Genomic DNA, 27,546 nt, shown 5'->3' with positions numbered 1-27,546 from the left:
TTCGGCTCAGGTCATGATCTCAGGGTCCTGGGAGCCTGCTTCCTTCTCTCTCTCTCTGCCTGCCTCTCAGTGTACTTGTGATTTCTCTCTGTCAAATAAATAAATAAAATCTTAAAAACAAAAAAAGGACAATGAGACCTTCCTTCCGTAAGGCAAGTCACCACACCAGTACTGCTGGGCAAACAGCTCTTTTCTCGGCAAAAATCACTCTCCACCTAAACAGTCCAACAAAAGAGAAGGCCTACGGGTTTCCTAATAAACCTCGGGGGAGAATTTCTCTGAGAAACAGAACTTCTGGACTATCTTTCTGAACGTTACCTCCAACCGTACAAAACAAAAAAGAAAGTATCCTATGACTTCCCAGGGGCCCAAGACCCCTCGAGCGGCCCCCGCCCGCTCTGGAGAAACCGGAGGGACAGCAGCTGCTCTGCAGGTTCCAGCAGGAGGCCCCCAGAGCCAGGCTGCCGGGCCGAGGGGGTCCCGCGGCAACGCGTTTGGCCCAAACTGCCGGGGAGCGGCCTGTGCACCCAGAAGCGCCTCGGGCGACGCTGCAGCCGCTGCCCAGAGGACACAGCCTCCTCCGGGGAACCTGTGGGGACCAGCCCCGCACCGGGCCCCGCGGAGGATGAAGGACACAAGCTAATCAGGCCGGCACCTCGTGTGCACGGCCGACCCCCAGCGTGTCAGTCCGGGCGGCAGCAGCGGCCGGCCGGACGGTCACGTCGCCGGCCCTGCGCAGCGGAGGAAGCGACGCGCCGGGTCGGGACCGTCGAGCGGCCGCCCCGGCTCCCGCTGGGCCCCACGCGCGGCGACGGCGCGAGGCCGAGATGCCCCCGACCGCCACCTACCTCTCCTCCCGGGCTCGGGCGTCGGGCAGGACTTCTCGCGCCGGGCGGCCGGCGGAGCCGGGGAAGCGGGTTTGCGCTCGGGCTCCACCGCCTCCTCCTCGTCCCTCGGCGGCGCCTTCCTCGGCTCCGGGGGCGGCGGCGGCGACGGCGGCCGGGGCTCCCTGCTCTGCTGGGGCTCCCTGGCGGGCTCGCCGGGCTCCGGGTCCGGCCTCCCCGCCCGGCGGGCCAGCAGCTCCACCAGGTAGGGCCTGCTCAGCTTGGAGAGCGGCGACGGGGGCGGCGTCTGACCCGCAGGCTTGGGGGCCAGCGCGGGCTTCGGCGCCAGCGGCGATCTGTGGGCCCCGCGGTCGTGCTCCGCGGCCGGTGGGGGCCCCGGGGCGGCGGCGGGAGAAGGGGGGGCCCTTTCGGCCGAGTCCTTCCAGGCGGACAGGCCGGGCTTCCTCTCGGGGGGCAGAGACGGGCCCGGCTTGGCGGCCACGGCTTCAGGCTCCTTCTCTCCCCTGGTGCCCCCGGGGGCCGGGGCGCCGCCGTCCGCGCTGTCCCCCGTGCTGCCCCCCGTGCTGCTGTGCCTCTTCTTCTTCTTCTGTTCCGTCTGCTGGTCGCAGTGGAAGCGCAAGGAGTAGTTGGTCCTTCTCAGTTTTATGCCAAACGGTGAGGCTTTTTCCTCCTGGCTGGGCATCGAGGGGTCTGGCTTCCCTCTCCCGCTGCTGGTCTCAGCGTCCGAAGTGGCCCCGGGCTCCGCATGGGCCACTGCCTTCTGCGGCGGGTAAGCAGGGCTGGGGACAAGGAAAGACGGGAGGTCTTTGGCAAATTTGCACCCCTCCGTGGTGTCTGCTGGCTCTGGTTTCTCTGCACCCTTGGGGAGCTCGTTAGTATCCAGGGGCTGGGGCACCCCGGGTCCCAGCGAGGGTCTTTTTCTTGTGCTCTCTGCTTCTGTGTTCTGTTTGGAGGTCTCGGTGCCACCGTCAGAGAATTTCTGCCAAGCGGGCATAATGGAGAACTTGGCATTTACTGGGGGGGTCCTCCGGAGGTTCCCGCGGGAATCACTGCGGGCCCGGGGAGGGTGCTCGTCACTGGGCCGAGGCTGCTCGCCCTCCGCGTTCTTCAGGATCCTGGACCGAATGGACGCCCATTCGGCGAGGGCGGCCGCACTGCTCGGAGACTCCTGGGCGGCCCTGACCTTCCCGCTGCCTGCCCGGGGGTCGACAGGCGCTCGGGGCGGGTTCTCCAGGGCCGGGACGTCAACGTGCTTCTTTTCTTCCGACAAGCCCAGGAGGGACTTGCATGCCGTGTCCTTGATCTGGCTCAGGTTGACCGCGGGGCCGCAGAGCTGCGCTCCCGTGACCAGAATGGCTGTGTGGGGGACACTCAGGGAGGAGGGCAGGGCGTGGGAGGCCGCGCCGGCTCGCGGGGTCTTTGGCGCGTGGGGAGCAGAGGCAAGTCCCGCACCTCTCGCGGGTGTCACCGGGCTCAGATTGACTTTGGGGAAGAGAATCTGTTTCCCTCCCGATGACACCTGGAAAGTGTAGGGCCTTGGCATGCTCTGCCTCTCGTCCACTTCCTGCCACCGGAGTTCCTCCCCCTTTCTGTCTTTTTCCGGGGCAGTGGCTTCCTTCTTCTCCCCGGGAGTCACTTCCACTTGCGCCTCTTGTTTCTGGGGAGGCTGCGCGCTAGTTCCTGGTCTCTCTTCCCGACGCGCACGACGGTCAGGCTCCGGACCGTCGCCGTGCTGTCCGGGCTGCTCTCCGGCTGGCACGGCCTCCTGACTCTGCTTCTCACAAATCTTAGATTCCTCCGAGCTTTCGCTTTGCTTCTCGGGCTGCGGGTGCTCTCGTTTCCGGGGTTTCTCTGCAAAGTCCATCTTTGGACTCCTCAAGCCCCTTTTTTCGTCCAGCTGCTGCCACTTCTCCTCGTGCCCTCTCGCGGCTTCCCGACGCTCCCCTTCCGGCCTCCTCAGGGCCTCCACTTGCTCCCGCTTTCCCAGCTCTGCCCTCCTCCTGGCAGCTGCCTCTGCCTCCAGCCACGGCTTCTCCACCCGTTCTCGCTGCTCCTCCTCCTCCTCCCGCCGCCGCAGCTCCTCTTCCAGCTGCCGCTGCTCTTCCTCCCGCTGCCGCTGCTCCTCTTCCAAACGCCGCTGCTGCTCCTCTTCCAAACGCCGCTGCTCCTCTTCCAAACGCAGCTGCTCCTCCCGCCGCCGCTGCTGCTCCTCTTCCAGCTGCCGCTGCTCCTCCCGCCGCCGCTCCTCCTCCTCCTGCCGCTGCTGCTCCTCTTCCCACAGCCGCTGCTCCTCCCTTGCCCGCTGCTCCTTCTCCCACCGCCGCTGCTCCTCTTCCCGCAGCTGCTGCTCCTCCCTTTCCCGCTGCTCCTCCTCCCGCCGTCGCTGCTTCTCAGCTTCAAGCCTCTGCTGCTCCTCCAGCTCCTCCTGCCTCCTGAGCTCCCTCAGCTGCCTCTCCTCCTGCAGCTGCCGCTGCGTCTCAGCCTCTGCACCGCTCCACACCGCCTGCTCTTCCTGCTGAGCGGGGCGCTGGAGGCGCAGCTGCTCTGGGGCCTGGAGGTGCCTTCCGTCCACCAGCTCCCTCCGCCCTTGGCCACCTTGCTCCTCCAGTCTCTGCCTCTCCTCTTGGCGCTGCCTCTCTTCGGCCTCCAGCTGTAGTTCTGCCCTCTCTCCCTCCTCGTCTTCTCCTTTCTCCTCCAAGAGTTCCTGCCTTCTGTTCTCCTCCCAAAGCCTCCTCTCCAGGGCCTGGAGCCTCTGCTCTTCCAGACGTTTCCTCTCTGCTGCCTCGGCCTTCTGCCGTTTGCACTTGGCCTCAAGTTCTAGCCAGTATTCCTCTTGGCATCTCTTCTCTTCTTCAGAGTCCAGCAGCTCTGGCTCTTCTTCATGCCAGACTGGCTTGTCTTCTCCCGAGTGTCCGTTCTGGTCCGGCGAGAGCTGATACAGAAGGCCACCATGTTCATGTGGTCCATCCTAACATTGGTAAGGAAAGAAAGAATTAGCCTTTTCCTTTCCAACAGGCAACCATTACCCACCCTATTCACATTGCCCGTGGCCCTCTTAATCTCAGAAGAAGGGGCAGTTGTTCCTAAGTATGGAGCTCGGTAAACCCAGGCCAGAACACTGGGAATAAGTTGTGCGGGTGGAGGAAAACACATCCCTTCGTGTTGACTTCTGGCCCCTTTGTTGGTCATTCTCAAGTTCCTTTTGCTGAATACAAATGAATCACAGGAGAACCAAAAGTCCAGCATGAGAAAGATGAGAAAAAATGAGCTTTGCACGTCGTGTGCCCTGAAACCTGTGACCTCAAAGGCCCCCCTAGTCAAACCAAAGACCCTCTGGCTGAGCTGTGGCAGGAAAGCTGGGCCACACGGCAGGGGCAAAGCCAACACAGAGGGCCTGGGGGCCCTCAAAGGACAGCCTCTCGTTCTGGCGCCCACCAGCCCCCAGGCAGGCATGTTAGAAAGGGCGATGGAAAGTAAACGGGCCTGCTTTGCCCTGGTTCACTGCAACTCACCAGGTCCCTGATGAGACAGACCTAGTTCCTTCTACTGGCCCCTCATGGCACCGCCCTACTGGGCAGAAGCAGCGCCAGCAAGCACGGGCAGCTGCCTGGTCAGCCGGGATGGGCCCCTCATACCCTGGCAAGTCGCCGGTGCTTCTTGGACACCCTCTGGTTTTTCGGCTTTACGGACAGTTTGTGCTTGGCGGCACTGTTGTCCAGGCGAGCGATGGCTAGGGGGATGGCATCCAGGTTGACACTTTCGATGGTTCCAGCAGAAGACAAGTGCCTTTTTGGCCGAGATGGTTTAACGGGAGCCACCTGTATGGAGAGGAAACCACATGGTCCCCATCAGAGCCACAGCCCTTGCTGGAGCCCACACCTGGCCCAGCCCGGCCCCCGGGGATGGCTTCGAGCAGGTGGCACTCACTGGGACTGTGAGGGGAGCACGATTTGTTCTGCCAGTGTTATTTGCATCAACTCATAAAGGTCATTTAACCTTTCACAGACTAATTTTCCTACTTTGAATAATATGGGGAGGGGGAAGGTTAGAGTAGATGGGAGGTAACATAGCCAGGGGGCCCAATCCTGCGCATAGCTTAATTTAGCACTTAAAGTTTTGCAGGCACACAGCCATGCCCACTGCCCATTGTCTTCAGCTGCGTTTGGGCTGCAAAGGAAGAGCACAACAAGGGGGAGTGTCCTGGTTGGACCCTAAGGCCACGGAGCCTGAAATAAGTCATAGTTTGCTGAGCCCTGAACCAGCTCAACTCTGCTAATGACTCTCTCATTTAAGACATGACCTCAGACACCTGCAAACATCCCTCAGCTTCTACCTTAGTCCCTCTGAGGCAGGGAATGTGTCTTTTTCCTCTTTTCAGTCCCCTTTATGACCACGTGGCAAATCTCATTTGGCAAGTGCTCAGTAAATATTTTTAGGAGGAATAAAGGAAATGCAACAAACTAGACCGTCCATGCTTAGGGTATGAAATTGGTACCCACAAAAATGTTCTAGCACAATCACTCCAAGGCCACAGAGTTGAGTGCACCAAGCCCATGAGAGGGCGAGGCCCTGGTGCAAAAAGGAAGGGCAGAAATGTACCACCCAGGGGTGAGAGCAGCCCCTCAGGGTGACCAGCAGCACCGGAATGCAGATGGGCGCACTCAGAAACCACCACCCGGACAAACTACGCATCTAGGCAGGTCAGAGAGACCCAGCTCGGCCTGCACCCTGAGGCCATACTGAAAGAGGAGAAGCCACACCTGTTACTCCTGAGAACGCATGCGCGGCAAGGGGAGGGCTCCCAGCTGCACGGCGCCAGCGCGCAGCAGAGGGCGCTCTCGGCCCTCCCTGCGGAGCCGGCTGCTCCCAGGCACGGGCGGGGCAGGAGCGGAGGCCAGGGCCAGTGGGCCGCATTCGTGCTGGCAATGCAGAGCCCCTGGGGCTTAGCGCACAGCTTCGCTTTTTGCGATTACCTTCCATATTTGTGTGCTAAAGATAAAGGACCAAGCCCGCTCCAATAGCAAAATGGATGCTCAGTAAATAATAACTTATGATAAGAAACAGAAGTAAGGAAAAATAATTCCAGCCTTTGGGCTTCTAGCTATTATTTCTTTATGGTTATCTTTAGAATACGTATCAAATTCTGAACTCTTGTTGAAGAGATGAATCAAACATTATTTCCATCCCCTAAGAGATGGATGAATAAAAAGCATTCCAGCCAAATGGGCCAGACTGAAGGCACAGAGAAGTACCAGCAGCTGAGATTTAAATGCAAGGTTGCATTTCTAGATCGTCCGAGATGGGCTGCTTCATTGTCTGGGCGGTGGCAGTCTGCGGCCATCCCCCTTCAGAAGACTCGGACACACTCTGCTCACTGTACCGGCCCCGGGAGGAGGCCTGGAGCCTCTGCAGACGACTGCTCTGGCTAGTGGACTGGCCTCTAAGAGTCCCCAAGACTCCTGCGGGCAGTCCCAGGTTTCAACTGAACACAGAAAAGTTAAAAAACAAAAATACATACAAGTAGAGAAATGCTGAGGTGTTTTGTTTTGTTTTTGCATCTCTAAATAGAAACTCTTCCTTACAGACCTGTGTACCTTCAGGTGTTCTGGAATGCCTTTTCCAATGGCTTCTCAGGGTCTTGAAGGACCTGGCACATTTAGGAAGCCGTGGAAATGGACGCTCTAACATCTACCACTGGGGTAACGTTCTGAAGGAACTGAAGGTAATGGGTGTAGGCGGCATTTATGAATGGAAAAATGATACGGTGGATTGGAAAAAAAGGGTCCAAAATGGAAGTTGAAGTAAAGAAACTAAAAACTGAAGTTCAAATCACACTACCTTGTCTTCCATCTCACTTCTGGCTCCAGGCAGATTCAGAGGACTCTGAGAACTTGGAGGGTCACTGGGCTGGAACAGTAAAGAGAGCGCTCAAGTCAGACGCCGCAACAGGAAGTTCTGGGCAGATAACCAGACTTGGCTGCGTGGGGAGAAGGCTGTAGCTGCCCGCAGAGAGCCAGCGGAAGTCACACTGGGGACTTTGCTAATGCTCAGATAAGGACTCCAGGCACGGAGCGTACACTTGCTTCTTTTCCTGAGTCCAGCACATCTCTAACTGGGCAGTCTCCAACCTCAGTCTCTGCTGTGGCTGAGACCAGGCGCCCCCCTCCAGCCACCCGACCTGGGAAGCAGGGCTGTGTCACACACCCGGCCTCCGACCTCAGAGCTTCTGGCTGTGCTCGCTGCCTTGGCCCCCTTCACCCGCTGGCCGTCGCCCCTCTACGCCAGACCTCTCCTCGGTGAGAAGGAAAGGCCCTACCTATGCTGCGTGCAAAGGGCTGGGCTGAGGAGATGGATGAGGCAAAAACCCTTAGCACGGAAGGAGAAGAAAAAGGCTGAAGAGCCCCAGCGCAGTTGCTCCCCTGCCCTGGAACGCCCGCACCACATGACCTGCAACTTTCTGATGGCCCCGCTGTACCTTCTGCCTTACATGGCCCATAGTTAAAAACAGGCGTTATCGGTTATTGTCCGCTCCGGAGCAATGATGTCAGCACCACACTTAGAAGCATCTTTAGGAAATACAGATCGGGTGCCTGGGTGGCTCTGTCGGTTGGACGTCCGACTCTCGGTTTCAGCTCAGGTCATGATCTCACAGTCCTGGGATCGAGCCCTGCCTCAGACTCTGCTGAGCTGACCGTGGAGCCTGTTTAGGATTCTCTCCTTCTCCTCCCTCTGCCTCTCCCCCACTGTTCATGCTCTCTTGCTCTCCCTCAAATAAAAATAAAATTTAAAGAAAAAAAGAAGGAAACACAAATCAGACACTACTCCCAGAATGAGAAGCCCCCTTTTCCTGTGGTTTGTACAATCTGACCTCTATACCTTGCTCTATCCTCTCTTTGCCCCCTCCAAGGTCTGGCGGGCCACAAAGACCTGCTTTCTTTTGGGACACCCCCAGCCCCATCTCTGGGCCTCTCTGCTTGTTCTTCCCTCTGCGGAGAGCATGGCCCCAGCCCCAGGTCTGCTCTGGTTGCTTTGACCTCCTTGCCTAGAGAGCAGCTCCTCACCCACCTTGTTACGCACTTTTCCATCACTCTGTTTTACCTTCTGTGCAGTACTTTTTCTTGATCCAGAGTTATTACATTTATACACGTACCTGTTGACTTGCCATGTGACCCTCCTGTCATCAGAATGTAAGCTACATGGAGGCAGCCCCTGCAGAAGGACTGAGCCCTGTCCTTCCTCGGGCCACAGTCCTCGGCCCTTAGATCCTCAGTAACAGTGAGGACATTTGCTTCAGTCCTTGGAAAACTCGGGGCATGAAGGCTGATAGCCATCGCTGCCGCCTAGCGCTGGACAGGTTGGACGTGGTGGGGGCGCTGCGCCTGCCTACTTACCCACGGCAGCCCCCGCTGCCCACCTGTCTGGGAAACAGGAGGCAGGAGGGCCAGAGGCAGAAGTGGGCAACAGCGGGGGAATGGCCTGTTCTTTCCTTCCTCACTTTGCCCTACAAATCACTTCTCTTTCTTCCCGCCCTGATGATGTATTAGCTGATAACAGGCATGACTTTGGGGGGACGTCCATTTTAATAAACAGCCACGTAATTTCAGGCGCCTTGGTAGGCACAGAAAGTGCTTTCTGTTGAGACTGAATGACTCGGTGGCTCAGCTTGAGGGCTCCCTGCTCCAGCTGCTGGGCGCCTGCCCTCCTCCCCCAGTGGAGGCCCGAGGATGTCCTTCCCGCTGCTGGAAGGACTCTGATTCTGGGTCATGGTGTTTCTTTCCAAGTGTCAAAAGACCGGATTCAGATTGGACAATGCTAGACCAATATGACTTTCTTCCCTTGTTAAGTAGACTAGACTTCAAGATAGCGTGTTTGATACGTTCTGCCTCGTGAAGGACCTACTTCTTTCTTTTCTCATCTCCCTTTAAATTAGTCCAATCTGACGAGTAATCACTCGGTGCTACTACGTAAGCACTAGCTGAGTCCTGGGGCGACAAAGATATGGAGACTCCAGTCTGTCCTCGAGGAACTCCACATTTAGAGACGGAGAGAGCACAATTACATGGACATGGATGAGTATGGGCGTGTGAGAAGCATGAAGGATGCCCAGCAAAGACACAGGGGAGACAGCCCCGAGCAGGGGTAAGGCCGGCCAAGGCTTCCTGGAAAAGGTGGGCCCCGCGGAATCTTGAAGAGTAAGTGGAAGATGCTTTGAGGAGCAACCGTGAAGGGCACGTCTCCCTTTCGCCACTCCCAGCTGCCCCCCGAAGTGTGCCTCGCTGCAGACCAGGGGGTGCCCTCCAGCCCCGGGCCACTCAGCAGAAAAGCTTCTGTACACATTCCCTGCTCCGCAGAGCTCAGAGTCTCTGGATGCCCTGGCCACTGCCCAGCGTCCTCCCCTAGCTTATCAGCAACCAGGTCACTCCCTGGAGGAGCCTTACTTTGTTCTCGGTGTCTGAGAGGGGGACGTCCTCGTGAGTCACAATCTCCATGGGACTGGTCAGGAGCAGATCCTCTTCTAAGCCGGCCTCACCACTGTCTGCCTTCTTCATGGGAATGGCACTGGGTGGTGGCCGCCCAAACTTGATGTTTTTGCTCAACTGTCGCTGGAGAAAAACCAAAGAAAGACATTCTGAAGCAGGGAAGTGGGTCACGAGGAGTGCGGGCAGATGCCCCCGCATAGCTAGGGGGCCCTGGGGCGCGTTCTGCGCACGTTTCTAGACTAAATACCATGCCAGTGAGCCACGATGCAGTTCTGGGATAAGTGGATTCGTTTTCCAGTGTCTGTTCCTTTCCCACCTTCAAGCCATGAGCTTTTTCATCCAGCCACCTCTTTCCCAGAGATGCCAACATTATCCAGGGGGCGGAGAGACCGTATTTTGAAACCAAAAGTGGGAATACATGTTATAAAAAAATTTTTTCCTTAGCCCTATAAATGTATTTATTAAAAAGTCTCATAAAAATGATAAGAAGAGTTACATGAAATGCAGGAACCACTGGGGAAAATCTAGACCCTCGTGGTTGCTGTAACCGGGGAGCCCTCCAGCTTCTCTCGGACACATTCGCCCTGAATATGTTTTAACCACCTTCCTCACCAGCCCTCACTCGAACACCATGTTCTGCTCACATGGGCACCGAGGTGAAGGGGGCCCCAATGCTGGCAAGTCCTTCCATAATCAATGCAGACATCACGGAAGACACAGAACGATCCTGTCCTGCCGCGAGGACTTCTCTGCCCGGCTGCAGTTTGACAGCGTGAACTGCGGGGCGGAAGGAGCCCAGTGGGGAAGGGACAGAGAAGGAGGCAGAAGGAAAGGGCCGAAGAGGGATCGCGATCCATGGCAGGTAGGAGGGTGTGTGTGGGGGGGAAACGGGAGAGAAATTAGGAAGATCAATGGTGTTCAGAATTAGAGAAAAGCCAGATCAGAAAAATAAATATATTCTCTGAAGAAAAAAATTATAAATATAATGATAAAGGGCAAAATATTTAATGCGCTGTGGCAGAGAAAATGAGCAACATTCAGGAAGAAAGAAGGGTACGCCGTGGCCACCCTTCGTCTAGAGCAGGTTCGCAAGCTCAGCGCTCCGGACGCGTCCCACCACATCGCTCTCTGCTGTGGGGAGCTGCCCTGGGCGCTCTAACAGCTCAGCAGCCGCACCGGGCCCCTGGGCACCAGATGCCAGCAGCAATTCGTTCCCTGTCCAGACAGTCCGCTGGGGGAGTAAGAGTGCTGTGCCTGAGAGCTACTGCTCTAGACTTAGGGACTCCGGCTTCGTAGTCCTTTTGTGCCTCAAAAAAAAAAAAAAAAAAAAAAAGAAAGAAAGAAAGAAAGAAAAGAAAAGGAAAAAAGAAGAGAAAAAGAATGGGAATGCATTATCTGATATTTACCTTTAATCTGGCTAATACTTAATCCCACAGAGCCACAGGGGGCTTTAGCAATCACACAGTCCAACCCCCTCATTTTATAAAAAATGTCAGAGGTCCAGTGGGGAGAGGTGACTGGCCCAAGCTTATGGAAAGAATGGCCGCGAAGGGATTTGAATCCAGGTCTCCTAAAACCATAGTCAGTGTTATTTGCTCTGCATTCCACAGGTTCTCACGAATTTGACATTGCACCACTTTCTTCCTCTAGGGGCAGACATAGAGAGATGATGCTGCCTTCGTAACTCTGTGCCCAATTTCCTTGGCAGAGGACTCCCTTCGGGGAGATGCCCCTTCTGAACTCACGGGTATTCCGTCCACCCACTCGTGCCCAGCTCCCCCTCGGCCTTGCATGGTAGACAGTGAGACTGCAGAGACACGGAAGAGATGAGCCCAAGACTCCCCTCCCCGCACCCAGGGCACCCCAGCATGCCAAGTCAGGAGCACAGAAAGACAGAGGACTTGTATTTGATCTGCTGCTATTTCAGCCTGAGCCTGCCTCCCCTGGGAAGGAGCACACATCAAAAGCCCCAAGATCAGCCAGTGAAGTACAGCTTGAGCAGCCTGAAAGGGATTTGGGGAGGGGAAGGCTGAGACAGGGTGCCTTCTCAGAACCATTTAGCGGGAAGCAGCAGTTAGTATCTACCCTAAGCAGATCAAGAAGCAGGCACGGTTAGAGCAGCCGATGGAGTTAGACAAGAGGACATGGTGTAACAAAGTCACGGGCCGGTCCAACTCTGCTGACCTGGGGGAGAGGGGGTCGAAAGGTTCCTGTGTCCTAGTGAAAGCCCTAGCAGGAATTCCCTCGGGGACTCCCAGCCCGGCCTTCGGTTTACCAGTTATCCCTGCTCTGGATAGGCATGTTGGCCGAGCCCTGGAAAGTGTGCTAAACCCCCTCAGTGTTGGCCGAGCCTTGGAAAGTGTGCTAAACCCTCAGACTTAGACGTCCTGCTGTCAGGTCTGCCATGTCTCCATGTTCCAGAGCGACTAAGATGAGGGGATTTCCTCTAGTTACAGTAGAAAGAATAGTTCTTTAACGAGCTTCCCAGGAGAACTTGGCCTAACAGTCAGTGCCATTCCGTGAGGGGGTTTTGCCACCATCACAAAAAGAGAATGAAAATGCTGAAATTCTTCTTCGTGAGGCACCTTATAAAATACTTATGTCGGTCCACCCTGATGCGTAAGAGACAAACAAGCGTATGACACGATGTAGTCGCAGTCTAGATGGAAACAAGCTCCAAAGATGGGAAGGCTGTCGTGGCGAGCAATGGCAGAGCTGCGCGAGGACGGAAAGAGAAGTCGATGGGATAAGAACAGGAGGAATGAGGCACACGGGACGAAGCTGGAAGTGGAGACGGTGGTTCTAAGAACTGAAATGGAGCATGAAGTCAAAGAGGTGAGCCGAGAGGAGGGTGCAGGGGTGTGGGGTGTGGGCGGCGGCAAGTACCTAGCTGGGGGTGGGGAGACGGGGGTCGGGGGGGAGGAAGAGGTAGAGGGCGGGAATGAGACCGTGACTCGCAGGGATGACTGATGTCACAGAGACGTGCACCCTGGCCAAAGAAACACAATGCTGTTGCCTTTGAGAATAACAACGTGCATTTCTGTGAAGCCTCTGATTTAAAATCCCTCTAAGAAAAATAAATTCAGGCTGGTGGTTTCGAGCTTAGGGGGACGAGGAGGGGAGGCCCCCGGTCATCAAAGAAATGCTGGCTGCTTTCAGGGATCGGGCTGCCGCCTCTCTGTCCAGACAAAGGACTGTCTTCCTAGACACACACCAGCAGCTGGCAGGGAGGAGACCTCAGAACCAGGCCAGGGTGGGACTGAAGGTTCAGGGCCATCGTGACCGACCCTCAGGTCTGCAAGGCGAGGCTCCTGCACCTGCACGTTTTCCCTCCCCCGGGCTTCCTGCTCCAAATGCTTCCTGCAGGCGCCTCAAAGCAAATAGTGCTGTCGAGACGCTGTGACTTACTGACAATTAGAATGTGGCTGCTGAAACCTATTTGGCAATCTCGGGTGTCATGTGACTTGAATGTAGGGCTCAGTGGGGCTTTTTTGTGACTTCATTTCTGTCCACTACTCAGGCATTGTCACGAGAAGAGCTTTGATAGAAGCAGCCCCTGACAACCAGACTGTCGGGGTGGAGCCTGCCCTGGTAAACTACTACCACTCCTCCACCTTCTCTACTACCCAGGGGCCCTTCACATACACTGCGAGGACAGCCGGAGAGGGGGGCAGGGCACTGCGCCTACACCGACGGGCCACGCCGCCTGCGGCTGTGAATGGGGTTACTGTGAGGACTGGAATGCGAGCTAAAAGGGACTATATTTTATTCATTCAAACTGGGCCATTTTGTTGTAACATGGAATGCCAGAGAGCGATGTTATAGGAATGCACATGCATATTTATGAGGCTTTCTCCTGTGGTGTGGGAATTCCAAGCACATGGTATTCGGCAGCTCTCGCACAGCCAGGATTTAGATTCCCCCAGACTGCTCGCGGCCATCCTTTACACTGTGTCTGCGAGAACAAAGCAGAAGAAGAATAAAGTTTCTGTCTTCTTGAGTGAACTACAGATGCACCCGTAGTGAAAATGAATTCTTAAAGAAGGGCAAAAGAAAAAGCATATAGATTTACAGATATCTGCTCTACGCAGAAGTGGCTAAGAGTGGGTATCTATTCTTTGTGTCCTTGACAGCTGCATGAAGTGTCAAAAACCTCCAACATATGACACTTGGGCATTTTTAAGTGAAATCCAGCTCCGCGGGAGCCAGTAGCTACTGAAGACGGAGGCTCCTCCTCCTGGGCTAAGTAGTCCGTGGTCTAATAGAGCTAGCATCTTCTGACAAAGGTGTGGTATAATTCTAGAAATCACCTGCAGGCTTAGACTCCAATGTTCCTGAGTTTTATCGTCACTTGTTACCCACTCCATAGCCTGGGTCTGATCTGATCTAAGCAGGTACCTCCCTGGTCTGTGATCTGGGCCGTTGTAAGGAACATCAAGGTCACTGCAGTCCAAATGCAACCAAGTGCGAAGCTTCCCCCAACGCTCCGTGCTACAGCAGGTGAGCAGTGGTTCCGTACAGATGGCAGACTTTGAGAACTAGAGGGCCCAGATCATCCATCATATTTACCCCCTTATTTTTCAGATGGTGACAGCAAGGGTCAGAGTCAATGACTTCCCTGGAAGCTGCACAGCCAGGTGGTGGGGGAGGCCTGGGACAGAATTTTTATTTCACCCACTGGCCATGGAACAACTGACTGTTATGTGTAGGATCTTCAAAAAGGGCATCACTATTGGTCTGACCCCTATAACTGTCCTATATATTAGAATTTGTTCTCCCTACAAACATGTAGTATTTTTATACTCAGGGAAAAAAAGAGTCATTTTTCTTGTAAAGTTTCAATCATTTGTGACGGAAAGTTTGGCAGATGACAGATTCACTTGATACAGACAATGCAGGCTTACTGACGACACTGCATTCAGTCACTGCCCTCAGAGCGGTTACAGACCACCCTGGCGCCCCGGCCTGCCAGCCGAGCTGGGATGACCACATGTGGACACTAGAGGGCGACCTTTCCCAACACAATCAGTACCTGCACCTTTCTGGGGGGTTCCAAGGACTGGGAAGTTTCTCAGGCCAGAGAAAAATGGCTCCCCTCCCCCACCCCCAATGGTATCACAATAGAAATCTCATTTCAAAAGAATGTCTTAATAGTGACTAATCAGCCTGCCAGGACATCTACTGTCAAATAGGTATCCGTTACTTTTCTGTTTTTAATAAACATACGTACATACACAAACACGATTTCGGACATAAAAAACATACATGCCTCTGACATAACTAACACCCTCATTCCATGCTGGAGTCTACGAGGGGGCGGTCTTTTATGCTGCTTACTGAGCATCAATATCAGCATAACGTTGTCATGGAAAAATGCAAAGCATTCATGCAAGTATTAATAAAGTTAACTACTGTTTCTATGACTTACCAGGAACATACTGCTTAGTCGACTGAAAAATAAAGCACAGTCTTTTGGGGGTGATACAGTCATAGCTTAATGTCACTCCAAAAATCACATTTTCTCTGATAATGGTCCCCATTTCCCTCCTCAAAAAGCAAAGTCTCTTTATTTAAAAAAAAAAAAAAGTAGACTAGAGAGCAGTAAAGAAGCTTGTGAAGCTATACCACAGCAGAGGCAAAGTCAGGCCGACCTTGGGTGAGTAGGTATTGCCCGAAGGAGAGCACTTTCCTCACATTTTCCTTTCTGTTGTTAATAGAACTGCTGCTTCAGGGAAGTTGGTTGTTTTACATTTTATTTATTTATTTTAATTAAAAAAAATTTTTTTTTGGTTGCTTTACATTTTAACTGTAAGATCTGATTCTTTAAATTTGTGCCCCGCAGTGTGAACTGCAACAGTTACTCACATATTCTTACTGAGTTTCAACAGTGCAGAGTTATATGTTTCTTCCAAGTCCAAATCCACTTCCTGGTGGGGCAGTGGCATGCGGTGTGACGTTAGCACAGACATCATTTAAGACAACACACTATTATCTAATTTTTAAAGAACTCCTCGAAAGCCCTTATGAAATACAGCTGTTTCACGGACTTAACTCTGGAAGTCATTCCTCTTGGAAAGGGCATATTATGAGCCTGGGGTTCAGAACTTCTTAAGAGTAATAGCCCAGGAGTCAAAATACTGCACGAAGGAAAGGTGACGTGGGGAGGGGGTCCAGCGTTTTCTTGGGCAGTCACCACCCTTCCTCTTCTCCAGCCTAGGAGAAGTGACAGCTTGCTTCGGAGTCTGTACGCATGTAGCAGCACAGCCAGCAAGAACTGAGAGCAGAACCTGGTCAGGACATGCTAGAACCTGATGGAAGGGCCTGCGCCAGCGCTGAGGGCAGGACGGTGGCCCTGGGCCGTGGCTGACAGCCGGTATAAAGACCCAGGCCAGCTCGGGTGTGGTTCCGGGTGTTAGCTATTTCCCCTTCTGCCGTATGCTCTATCAGCTGAGAGTGTGCAGACATGTAACCACAGACCCCAAAATGCATAGCTAATGTTCAGTAGAAACAAGAACATTTCAAGCAAATAGAAAATTTCCTTTGAGTTATTGGCAGCTACTCAAGCCGGCTGTTCCCCCCGCCCTTCATTCATTTATACATTCATTATTGTAGACTTACAGACAGATGGGAATCAGCAAACCAGAGTCCCCCGTTCATAATTTGGATCGCCTCCAAGCCTTCCCATCTCAGAGAAGTGCTTGCTTGGGCACTTCTGTCGGGTGAGTGAATCCTACCAGGCTATCGAGCAAACCTATGTGATCAGATCCCAGGTGTCTCTGCTCCTCTTGCTTTCCCTGGATTTCCCATGATCTCAATCACATTTAGTGAATAATTATTTTATTAAATTTTCATTATGAGGGAGTTACCACCTGCGTCAGTTTTATAGAGGAAAACTGCCCGACTCTGCAGCATGAGCAGGAGGGAGGTTGAAGAGGTTCCTGGCTTTCCTCCAAGACAGGGTGGCTCAGGGGAAGCCAGATTTACAAATACAGCAAATAATAAAGAGTCTCCCCCATCACTGTCCAAGTAGGGGACGTGCTGTGCATGCCCTCAGCTACAGTCGACCCTGTGCTCAGGGATTATGGGCGACATTCAATGGTTACTTTTCCAACCCTCCCACCCCCACCGCCCAGCCAAGCCCTGAAGCTTCTCTTGGGTACCTGTCCTCATGACATGCAGTTAAAAATGAGGGAACAGCTCAACAGAACAGGAGTGGGGTTGTTAGGTAAGTGGGTACAGTGGTGACGGTGCGCCTCTCACAGGGCACAGAAGGCTTCCAGAGAACAGAGTCAGGGTTGAGAGAGCAGAAATTCTCACCAGGAGCTCCCCTGGCTCTCCTGCTGCCTTACTCAAGGCCACTCTCAGGATCTTCCCGCTTCCCCCCGTCGCCGGACCCCCTCCTATGGATCTGACTTTGCAATCTCAAGCTGTCTTACCTGAAGAGTTTTGACTTTGCCCAGGATGTTGTCCTGTGACATTGCTTGAACTGTCTGCTCACTCTCTGCTCCCCCATCAGGGATAAAAATACTGTCATGGGAAAATGCCCGGGTTCCCATAGAATAGTTGAAGGACCTGGAATGCAAATCATGTGCTTCATTTATTAGGATGATAATATTTCTTTTGGCAATTCAGTTTCCTGTTCCTCCTGATTTAGGGGACTCCCCCCACAGCCCCTGTCTCCCTCAGAAAGCACTTCCAGCGTTGTGTCCTTTTCTGCGAGGGGTCAGCCAAGTTGCTGGTAGGAGAAAGGGTCTCTCAGAAATACGGGAGCTTGTCCCCAACACAGGGTTTTGGAGCCGCTCCAGGACAGAACTCAAAGACAGCTCTTGACTTGTAGAGGCTCCGGAACCCGAGGCCTGGCAGGAACTGGAACTGGAGGAGCCCATGTCCTGACAAGCCTTTCGAGCAGCGGCTGTCCGTTTTCCCCCAGGAAACCTGTCAGCCAGCACTGTTGAAATCACATGCAGATCTACAGGTTAGACGCAAGAGATTTTCTCCTTTAGATGACAATCAGATTGTTAAATCCACGCATCTAAGACAGAGACTTGACGAGGCCGAGAATTGCGGAGAGGACCTACAGGTATCGTCTCTGGGGCTGGACTCTTTAAGAGAAACACGTGTGGGGGCAATCCGGGGGGGCTTTATGCACAGCAAGCGGCTCAGAAGCCGTAGGTACCCAAAAGCACCCCGCCACCCCCCCACCCACCGGTCTCTTGGACAGAACTGCACTCTGGGAAGGCTGCTCCCAGGGGTGGGCGGAACCACACGCTCTCTGGAAGGCAGGGCAGGTGCATTTCCATGATGCTGGGTGCGCATGCAGACTCCAGGGGTGAGAAGGGGCTTCCCCTGCTTCCCTCCCTAGAAGCGGGTCCCACCTGGAGCTTTTATCAGTGACCCAGTGTCAGTCCTGGGGGAGGGGCGCCTGCAGCTGGGGCTTCTAAACTGAATTACAGACACGCAGCAGGCGGGGTCCTGACCAGATCTAGATGGGGTTGGGAAGGCTGAGTACCAAATCCTGCCCTAGAATCGGCCAAATCTGAGCCAGCAAGGTGACAAAGCATATGAGGTTGAGAAACCAAAGGCTTGGATGCGAGCCTCCGAGCTGTGCGACCTTTGTCAATGACAGAGCCGCCACCAATCCCACCCTGATGAAAAGTTGTGCTGGAGGGTTACGGTTGTCATCTCAACCCGAACCCCTTGTTACAGATGAAACTCGGGGGGTAAATACCCATATCTAAAGTCACCTGAATAGAAGCAGTAGAGTGAGAAAATGAACTCAGAGCTGCGGACTACGATCCCTCTCCCAGTCAGCTCAAGTGTTCTAAAGCAGCAGAATAGGTTGGTCTTCCCTCGAGTGAGGGGAGGGGAACGCCAGTGGGAGAGGAAGTGCCAAGTGGGCTGGACCTGGATTAGAGAGACTGAACCGCTGGAACACCAGACCCTCTAGAGCAGCGACCCACTTTAGGAAACAGGAGGCACCGTTTAGGGTATGAATATGAAAAGAATCAAAGATCTCATTATCCCACTGTCTTCAGAGACTCTGGCCAGCCGCATCGCCCTGTGCTCTGCTAAATCCCATTCCAGTTTCTTGGGCAACCTTAACTGGATCGTGAACTTGATCTCCCCGATCCCATTCTTCTTCCAGGCAGGCTAAGAATCCACACTCCCCTATCCTGCTCTTTCTGTGTTGCCCCAAATGTTCCTTGCTGCCAACTGAATGTCCAGCCATTCCCCACTTCCAGAGGATCATACTGAAAAGCGAAAAATGAACGGTGACGAGAGCGGTAGCGATAATTATACAGCAGTAGTGGCAGTCACAGGGGCAATATCAATGCGGGCTAGATTGCATCAGACACGTGCTGTGTCCCTGTCGTCCGTGCTAACCTCTTCAGGATCATATCTGAATCCTTCTGATATATACTATTTAAACTGTATGTGGTAGGCACTAGTATGAAGCCTACTTACAGAAGAGGAGACGAAGGCTTGAAGACAGTGGGTGACTAGCAATGAATGAAGTGATGTGGATCGGTTTCCGGCCTCGTTTCCACTGGTCTACTTGTCTATTTTTACAGCAATAATCCCACACTGCCTTTTTTTTACTACAGCCTTTTTTTTTTTTAAGATTTTATTTATTTATTTGACAGAGAGACACAGCGAGAGAGGGAACACAAGTAGCGAGAGTAGGAGAGGGAGAAGCAGGCTTCCCACGAACATGGAACCCGATGCCGGCCTCGATCCCAGGACCCTGAGATCATGACCTGAGCCGAAGGCAGAGGCTTAAACCCGCTGAGCCACCCAGGTGCCCCAAGAATTGCCTTTGTGATGGCATTAGACCTACAGATAAATTTTGGGATAACTAACGTCATTACAATTCTTGATTTAGTCCGTGAGCATCAGATATCCTCATCCGTTTAGCTCCCACTTACTTTCTCCCAATGATGTTTTGTAGTGTTGTGCGTAGAGGCTTTGTACATATTTTGATAGACTTATTCCTACTTATTTGAGGTTTCTGAACTCATTGCAAATGGTATAGCCCAAAATTTTTATTTCCTAGTTATTTATAGGTGGAATATTAAATTATAATTGATCTTTGCATATTGTTTTTAAAACTAGGCTTAGCTAAATTTATTAACTATAATAATAATACTTGATTCTTTTGGACTCTCTATGTATACAGACAGGTTGCCTGTGACCAAAGGCAGTTTTGTTTATTTTAAATCCATCCTTCCTTCCTTTCTTTCCTCCCTTTCTCTCTTTTCTTTGTCATCTTGCATTATCTAGGAACTTCACAAAGTTGAACAAAGTCATGATGGTAGATTTGTCATGTTCTGGAACTAAGCAAAAATGCATTCAATATTTTACCATTAAGTTATGCTGTAACTTATAGATTATGTGTAGGTTATATCACTGCTTCTTCAAAAAGACAGGCATCTTTTATTTATAGCTGATATTAAGATTTTTCTCTTTGCCTTGGTTTACAGCAGTTTTACTTTCTCATGGTCATTGTGAATTTCCTCTATTTTATCTATTTATAATACATACATAATACTTCCTAAAACTGTTACTTGTGGCTTTCATCAATTCTGGAAAATCCTCATCCTTCAAATATTGCTTCTACCCCCTTTTTCTTTTATTCCCCCTGATTCTCCAATGTTTGAATGCCTTATGCTGTTTCACGTACCTGTCAATTATTTTCACTCAATATGATTTAGTATGGATTTTTTCTTTTTTAAAAAGATTTTAAGTATTTATTTATTTGTCAGAGAGCAAGCAAGCGAGCAAGAGTGCACAACAGGAGGAATGGCAAGCAAAGGGAGAAGCAGGCTCCCCACTGAGCAAGGAGCCAGATGTGGGACTGGACCCTGTGATCAGGACCTGAGCCGAAGGCAGATGCTTACTGACTGAGCCATCCAGGTGTCCCTTAGTATAGATTTTTCTACTGACCTAGATTTCAGCTCATTAATTCTCTCTTTAGTTATATCTAGTCTACTGTTAAAACTATTGAGGGGTGCCTGGGTGGCTCAGTCAGTTAAGTGTCTGCCTTTGGCTCAGGTCATGATCCCAGGGTTTGAGTCCCAATTGGGCTCTCTGCTCAGCAGGAAGCCTGCTTATCCCTGTCCCCCTGCTTGTAGTCCCTCTCTTGCCATCTGTCAAATAAATAAAATTAAAAAACTAAAACAAAAATAAACAGCTATCCATTGAGCACTTAATTTCAGTACTGTTTTTCATATCTAGAATTTCCATTTGATTCTTTTTAATAGATTCCAGCTCTCTGGTGAAATTCTCTATCTTGTCAACTATTTTATTGAATGTATTAATCACAACTTTGAAATACTAAAACTCCAATATCTTTATATCATCTTTGGGTCTACTTCTATTATTCTGTTTTTCTCATAGTTTGTTTCTCAACTGCCTGGTAATTTTTTGATTGAAGTCTAAGTATCAAGAATGAAACACGGAAGAGGCTGGGTTGTCTCCTTCCAGTGAGGACTCACCCAATCCTTTAGCCATCAGTGGCAGAGAGGATCACCTCAATTCAATTAGGGACTGAACTGACCATGGCTGGCTAGCAATCTTGGTAATAAGGCTCAGACTACCTCTGCTTTGTCCTCATACCTAGGCTAAGGCCCCCTGTTGTCTCAATTGTCTCAACTGACAGCCTGGGTTGCTTCCTAAGGTCTCCCTCCTTGGTAGGCCCCAGACCCCAATTTTCATCTTTCTAACATCACACACTGTCAAAAACTATGTTGCCTTTTAGCCTCTATCCTGGTGCAGCTTTATCAAGAAATTTATCAAAAGGAAAACTGATGGGGCCCCTGGGTGGCTCAGTGGGTTAAGCCTCTGCCTTCGGCTTGAGTTGTGATCCCAGAGTCCTGAGATCAGCAAGCCCCACATGGAGCTCTTGGCTCGGTGGGGAGCCTGCTTCTCTCTCTCTCTCTGCCTGCCACTCTGCCAACTTATGATCTCTGTCAAATGAATAAATAAAATCTTAAAAAAAAAAAAAAAAGGAAACTGTCACCTAGATTAGATTCATTCTTCTGAGTTTCTCTTCTCTTGGGGATTTCAGTCCTTCAAGTCCTGACTATCTCGGCAGCCACAAACTCCAGTTTTTGTATTCCAGGCTCCAGGAGATTGCCTCCAGTTCTTCTGCCTTCTCCTCCTCTTGGCAGCCACTCTCAGGCTTTTTGGTCTCTTGCTCTCCACCAGGAATCACTTAATGCTTGTGTTCTCTCCAGTATCTCATTGTTCAAGTCTTGTTCAAGTCTGGTGCAGGAGCAGCGATCAGATGCCTTCAAACAGATGTCTTAAAATATTCTCTCTGCATTTCTACTTGTTTGTGGTGGGAGCGCTGATTTGCTTCAAGCTACTTCATCACAGCCGGAAGTAGAAGTGATTAAATAACTTTTTGATACTTATGAGGTTTCTACAGCTGTCAGAACCTACTTATTTATATGGCTATTACTCTTAAGAGGATTACTTTTCAAACCAAAAACATTTCTATCTTTTTCTTCTTAGATCTAGTTTTTGTCCTATTTTAAAGCTCTGAGAAGGAACAATGGAGGAGAATGGTAACTGGTTTATTGGTTATATGAAGGAACACTCTCTTCTAAATATTTCAGTTTACATCATGTAAGTTAACACTAAATCCTTGGCAATTTGAATAATCTTGAATATTTGGTGATCATGGCTACCAGCTCCGGTTCCAAACAACTCTACAACGTAGATTATTTCCTTTTCTCTGAAGGAGAAGCTGCGACAAAGAGTAGGTGAAAACACTGCCCAGAGTTCCGGAATTTGAGACAGGGCTGGAATTCAACTGAATAGGCAGCGTGTGGAGATCTCAGCTTGAAACTCGGTTTTTAGGAACAAAGAGTTTGGTGGAATCATTGTCCTTAACAGCTGGGAACTAGGAATTACATGATTGGGAGGTGGAGGGGCAACCCAACACAAACTGTACCTTAGCAGAGTTCATCTGGACTTCTTTATTCTTGACATTTAAAGATTTTTCACAATTGATTGCGAATCAGGCCAATCCTCCCCCTTCCTTTTATTATGTGTGAACTTAGAGGCAAGGCCTCTGAGCCTCAAAGAGGCAACTTTCCCTCAGGCTTTATGTTCTCAAAAGGAAAAAAAAATGCCACTTAGCTGTGTGGGAACCTTCTCTTCCCATGCCAAGAACACAGAGCAGCCTCTTGATCATGAGAAGAGATGTATAAGGACCTCTAAAATCCCCCGGATCTTGAACTTCTAAATGAAGGATTTTTAATACATTTAACAGTCCTTTAAATTTGAACAAGATCATCTAAAGTCAAATGCAAAGCACCTGTAATAAAAACAAACTCCAGAAGGAAAGAAAAAGAGACCCACTTGGGAAATCTGTAACAACACTGGTCTCTGAGGAGAAGTCTTCATTAGTTCAGGGAAGAATCACAACCATGCCTTGCAGAGGTCAGAAAAATGGTCCCTTTGGCCATGGAGGTCCAGGCAGCAGAAGCTCCTGGGGCCCTAGGGGCAGAAAGCATGGCTGAGATGTCATAACTCTCATTTCCCTAACTCTGTCCTGGCTTTGTTGCTGATGTTACTGGTGATTGGTAGAGAGGCTCAGATTTCAGACATCTAATCAGAGGCCTCCAATCCTCTGATTTGGTCTGTCCCTTTCACTCTTTGTTGACTCCTACTGTTATGTTTTCAAAGGCAAGGGTGGTGATTATGAGCTTGAGGCTCCTCCTCTGGTTTCAGCATCGCCTTTTACAAAGGTCTGTGTGTGGCTCCAGTACTCTCCTCCCCTCTCCCCACGCGACACACACTCTCCCCACAGTGGACCCTGCTACTTGGCTGTCCCACTATCTGCAAACTCAACATCAATGAAATCAAGATCATCAGTGTCTCCCACAAAACTCCCATTTTTTCCTGTTTCTTTGTTACTATCACCCCTCAGGCTCTGTGCAGTTATTATTTTATGTGAGGTCTGGTCCAGGTCAAGAAGAAGCCGTAGTGCATTAGACCTTAATGAGTAACATCATCTGTCCTTTCCCATTCAGAGATCCTTCGAAAACAGTGCAGAAATCAATGGGTAGGACGAAAAATCCCGAGCTCCCAGACCGACTTCAGCCTGCACTCCATGTGGCCAGCCAAGGCTCCTCCACCCCTGCTGCTTGGAGGCTGGGGCTGCTGCTCTGCGTGGCTCCAGTGGGCCTGTCTCTGCAGGGAACCAGCAGCTGGAGCGGGAGCCGCTAATCCAAGGCCCTGTCCGCAATAACAGATGGCAGGCCTTGCCCAGCCCACGGCCACTGCTCACAGGGCCCTCTGTGGCTACGGAGTCCACAACTGGACTCCTTTTGGACAACAGAAGCTGAGGTCCCAGGAGGTGAGCTTGACCAAGCCAGAACTGAAACCAGAACTTGGGCTCCTGAGTCACAGCAGACGGAGCTTTCTAGTTTGACTCCATGTTAGTCATTAGAAATCTGTTAGTTTGGATGTCTTTGGGAACAAAGATGCTATGTAAATAACAGCTGCTTGACAATAAAGTAAGATTCCCAGTTCACCCAGGACTGCAAAGCTTATAGAAAAGAAGGTGAACCAATATTATTGCTTAAATACCAAATCTGTGAACCAAATGAGGTTCCAGCACCCGTGAATTTTTTTTTTTTTAAGAGTTTTTATTTAGGGTGCCTGGGTGGCTCAGTGTCTGTCTTCGGCTCAGGTCCTGATCCCAGGGTCTTGGGATCAAGCCCCACATCAGGCTCCCTGCTCGGCGGGAAGCCTGCTTCTCCATCTCCCACTCCTCTTGCTTGTGTTCCCTCTCTCCCTGTCTCTCTCTCTGTCAAATGAATAAATACAATCTTAAAAAAAAAAAAAAGATTTTTTATGTATTCATGTGACACAGAGAGGATAAACAGGAGGAGCGGAAGGCAGATAGGGAGGGAGAAGCCAGCTCTCTGTTGAGGAGGGAGCCTAATACGGGCCTTGATTGCAGGACCCCAGAATCACAACCTGAGCAAAAAGCAGATGCTTAACTGACAGTTACCCAGGCAGCCATCTGCGAATTTTTGCGTATTTGTGTAATATTGACTGAGACTATTTTGTTATAATATATACTTAAAATGTTGTTTTAGCCATTTGTAAATATACAGTTCGGTGGCATTAAGTACATTCACAATTATCACTGCATCTGTCTCTAGAACTTTTCATCATCCCAAACTGAAACTATCCCCATTCAACAATAACTATCCACCTCCTCTTCCCCTAGCCCCTGGTAACCACCATCTTTCTTTCTTTCTTTCATTTTTAAAAAAGACTTATTTATTTATTTGAGAGAGAGAAAGAGAGACACGGGGGTGGGGACAGAGAGAGAGAGAGAATCCAAGCAGACTCCATGTCCAGCATGCAGCCCAATGTGGGGCTGGATCTCATGACCCCGAGATCATGACCTGAGTTGAAATCAAGAGCCGGACATGTAACCAACTGAGCCACCCTGGTGCCCTATCATTCTCCTTTCTATGTCTATGAATTTGACTATTCCAGGCACCTCATGCGAGTGGTTTATTGCACTCATCTGGTTTATTTCACTTAGATTAGGGTTCTCAAGTTTCACCCATTAGCGCGTGTCAGGATTTCATCTTTTAAGGATGAATAATGTTCTCCAAGATGTATACTGTCCCGTTTTGTCCATTTGTATACTGTCCATTCAGCTGTGGCTGAACATTTGTTCCTACCTTTTGGCCAGGGTGAATAAATGTGCTTGGACACTGGTATTAATCAAGATTTTTCAAAATGTATAAATACAGCGTCATGACTTCTAACTATGTGTAGACATGGCTGAGGGTAAGTAGGTGTGCCTGATATTTTCATTTCACACCAAAGATTTGACATCACTTTCGTATCCTCTACCCAAATTAAACAGTCACTCTCTGGAAAGATGAGTGGAGACTTCACAGGACAAAAGATGGGGGAAAAAAGAGGAGAAGGCGAAGAGGGAGAAAGAAGAGAGAATTTCTTGACATTTGCCTAAAATCATGGGAAATCTGGAGGTGCAATGCTTCAAATGCTGATCGTGCTGAGTCACAGAGCAGCAGCCCCTAGGGTTCCATCCTGACCCCAGACAGCCCAGGAGGCTTAAACACCATAAACGGGACTACTAGCTAGAGACCAGAGGCTTCTAATAGGTTGAATCTATTCTAACAGAATTGACTATTGATTATTAGCACTTAAACAGACTTGGAGTGGCTTAGGGGGTCCTGTCTTACCTACACCTTCTTACATTTAAGCCCTCTGATCGAAGTCATTATGGGTTTGGAAAGAGAGGAAGAAAGACTCATTGCTGTTCCTCCCCAACCCCACCTCCTTCCCTTTTATTTACCCAGAGTCGGCTGGACGGCCTTTATAATTCTACCCAGAAACTCTAAGAGGCTATTTCAGGATAAGTACTATAGTACTCTTGGGTGCGCTTTGGCAGCACACAGACCAATACCGGGCTGTTCCGAAGGGCCCATTTCCGAGCTTCAAGTTGTCAAAGATTCCAGAAAACTCGGCTGAGGCCTGAGTGGGTGGTCCCGCTGTGCGGTAACACACAGAACTGGATGATTATGCTAGCAACCACGCCAAAAACAGTATCAAGTTCACACATTTAACCTTTGCTCAGGAGACGCTTTTATTTTTATGATTTTAAATTCTAAAATGACTTCAGAATTCTACAGTTGCTACAAGCATGATCTGAAGAGCTTTTGCTTTCCTGGGCCACTGGAGGAAAGCTGCTGGCATGGTGCTCCCCCACCCCGACTCCAAGGTGGACAGCGGCCACTCGAGGATCCGTCTTAGCACATAGACAAGAACGTGTGTGGGAGAGCTCCGAGGCAGGTGAAGATCCCTGAGGCAGCTGAAGAGCCAATGAACGTGTGACTGACTATCACCGTGACCTGGTTTTACCTCCAGCCTATGGGAATATGATTGGCATCTCCAAAGGATCTCCAACTGAAGTTCTCTCCAATCCCACTTCTTTTTTTTAAGATTTTATATATTTATTTGTCAGAGTGAGCAGAAGCACGGAGAGCTGCAGGCTGAACAGGCAGAGCAGGCCGAGGGAGAAGCAGGCTCCCTACTGAACAAGGAGCCGAATGTGGGACTCGATCCCAGGACACTGGATTCATGACCTGAGCTGAAGGCAGAGGCTTAACCAACTGAGCCACCCAGGCGTCCCTCCAATCCTACTTTCTCTCAAACTCCACATCAGCCGTACAGCCATTAATTTGCCAGCATAGAAACTTCCAACAGTTCCCTTTTGTTAAAATCTTCCCAGATGAAGCTGCAATGGTTGGTGGCACTTAAAGTCTGCATGGCAGGGCCCCCAACAACTCTGGCTGCGTGTGCCTGCTGCTTAAACCTTGTTCTCCCACTAACCTGCTGTGTGGCTTTGGGCAAGTCACTACATCTCTATGAGTCTCAGTTTCCCCATCTGTAAGTGGGGAGGCTATTAGGGCCTACCTCATGAAACTTCTGTTGGGATTTATCGAGTTAGGATATGTAAAGCACTGAGAATAGTGCAAGCACTCACGTAAGCGTTACCCTACTTCAGGCAGCCTGAAACACACAACTCCACTCCCCAAATACCCTCTCTGGGCTCTTCCTCTCCACGAATTGCCCAGTGCCAACCTCTCAGTTCAGGCCCTACTCATCCTTCCAAGTCCCGCTCAAATCTTATCGCCCCCACCGGCCCCTCCTGCTTCCTGGAAGAAAGGAGTCTTGTCTTCCTCTGAAAGGCCGATGCATGTGTCTCCTGCTGTTTTATGGTATGGCTGCTATAATCATGCCTTAAGTAAGACAGAAAACAAAAGGGCTGTGCATGTTGTAAAGCGCCGCACAGACACTAATTCCAACAATAATGACGTCCTCTTATCTCCACCACAGTCCGGGAGCTGCATGAGCGCAGGAATCACATATCTCCCATAGTGCCTCACACAATAAGATTGTGAGTGAACTTTTTCAGTGCAGGAGTAAATGATTAATACTGTAGAAGAGTCAGTGTCTCAGATGGGTAGGTCACTGAGGGAATGGGAAGCTTGAGACAAACACCCTGAGGGGAGGAAGAGGAGTATTTTCAGACCATGGGTATTTTTCAGGTACAGTGGTCGAATTCATTGTGGTGGGCCTATGCCAGCACGTGGGCAAGTGAGAAGGACAGTCAGCATCTTAAAAAGCTTCTTCTGGGCCTCCGTTTCGATTCA

The 27,546-nt window shown here is 50.8% G+C and overlaps 2 protein-coding genes across 4 annotated transcripts in view; one reads left to right on the top strand and one right to left on the bottom strand.

Annotated features, from left to right (window-relative positions):
- CRACD (capping protein inhibiting regulator of actin dynamics) overlaps positions 1-27,546 on the bottom strand; it is a 53,864-nt gene that overhangs the window by 10,720 nt on the left and 15,598 nt on the right. The window contains exons 1-6 of one of the 3 annotated variants that reach the window (XM_045079783.1): positions 16,762-16,861; positions 14,754-14,775; positions 9,284-9,448; positions 6,684-6,752; positions 4,481-4,663; positions 849-3,813 (exon numbers count right to left, since the gene is read on the bottom strand). In XM_045079783.1, the coding sequence (XP_044935718.1) occupies positions 849-3,813; positions 4,481-4,663; positions 6,684-6,752; positions 9,284-9,448; positions 14,754-14,775; positions 16,762-16,859 (3,502 nt within the window). In that variant the 5' untranslated portion in view covers positions 16,860-16,861. Of the gene's footprint in view, positions 1-848; positions 3,814-4,480; positions 4,664-6,683; positions 6,753-9,283; positions 9,449-14,753; positions 14,776-16,761; positions 16,898-27,546 lie in introns of those variants that run through there. The other 2 variants (XM_045079782.1, XM_045079784.1) reach the window with 2 other exon arrangements.
- The window catches only part of LOC123392045, a 28,070-nt gene continuing 24,112 nt past the window's right edge, over positions 23,589-27,546 (top strand). Inside the window, exon 1 of the mRNA XM_045079922.1 lies at positions 23,589-23,693. Coding sequence (XP_044935857.1) covers positions 23,589-23,693 — 105 coding nt within the window. The remainder of the gene's footprint in view (positions 23,694-27,546) is intronic.

Source organism: Mustela putorius, unplaced genomic scaffold, assembly GCF_011764305.1.
Source record: "Mustela putorius furo isolate JIRA1106 unplaced genomic scaffold, ASM1176430v1.1 tig00000430_pilon_pilon_pilon, whole genome shotgun sequence".
In the NCBI taxonomy this organism is placed as follows: Eukaryota; Metazoa; Chordata; class Mammalia; order Carnivora; family Mustelidae; genus Mustela; species Mustela putorius.
Note: the sequence above shows the minus strand (reverse complement) of the source record. Positions and strands in the feature narration are given on the sequence as shown.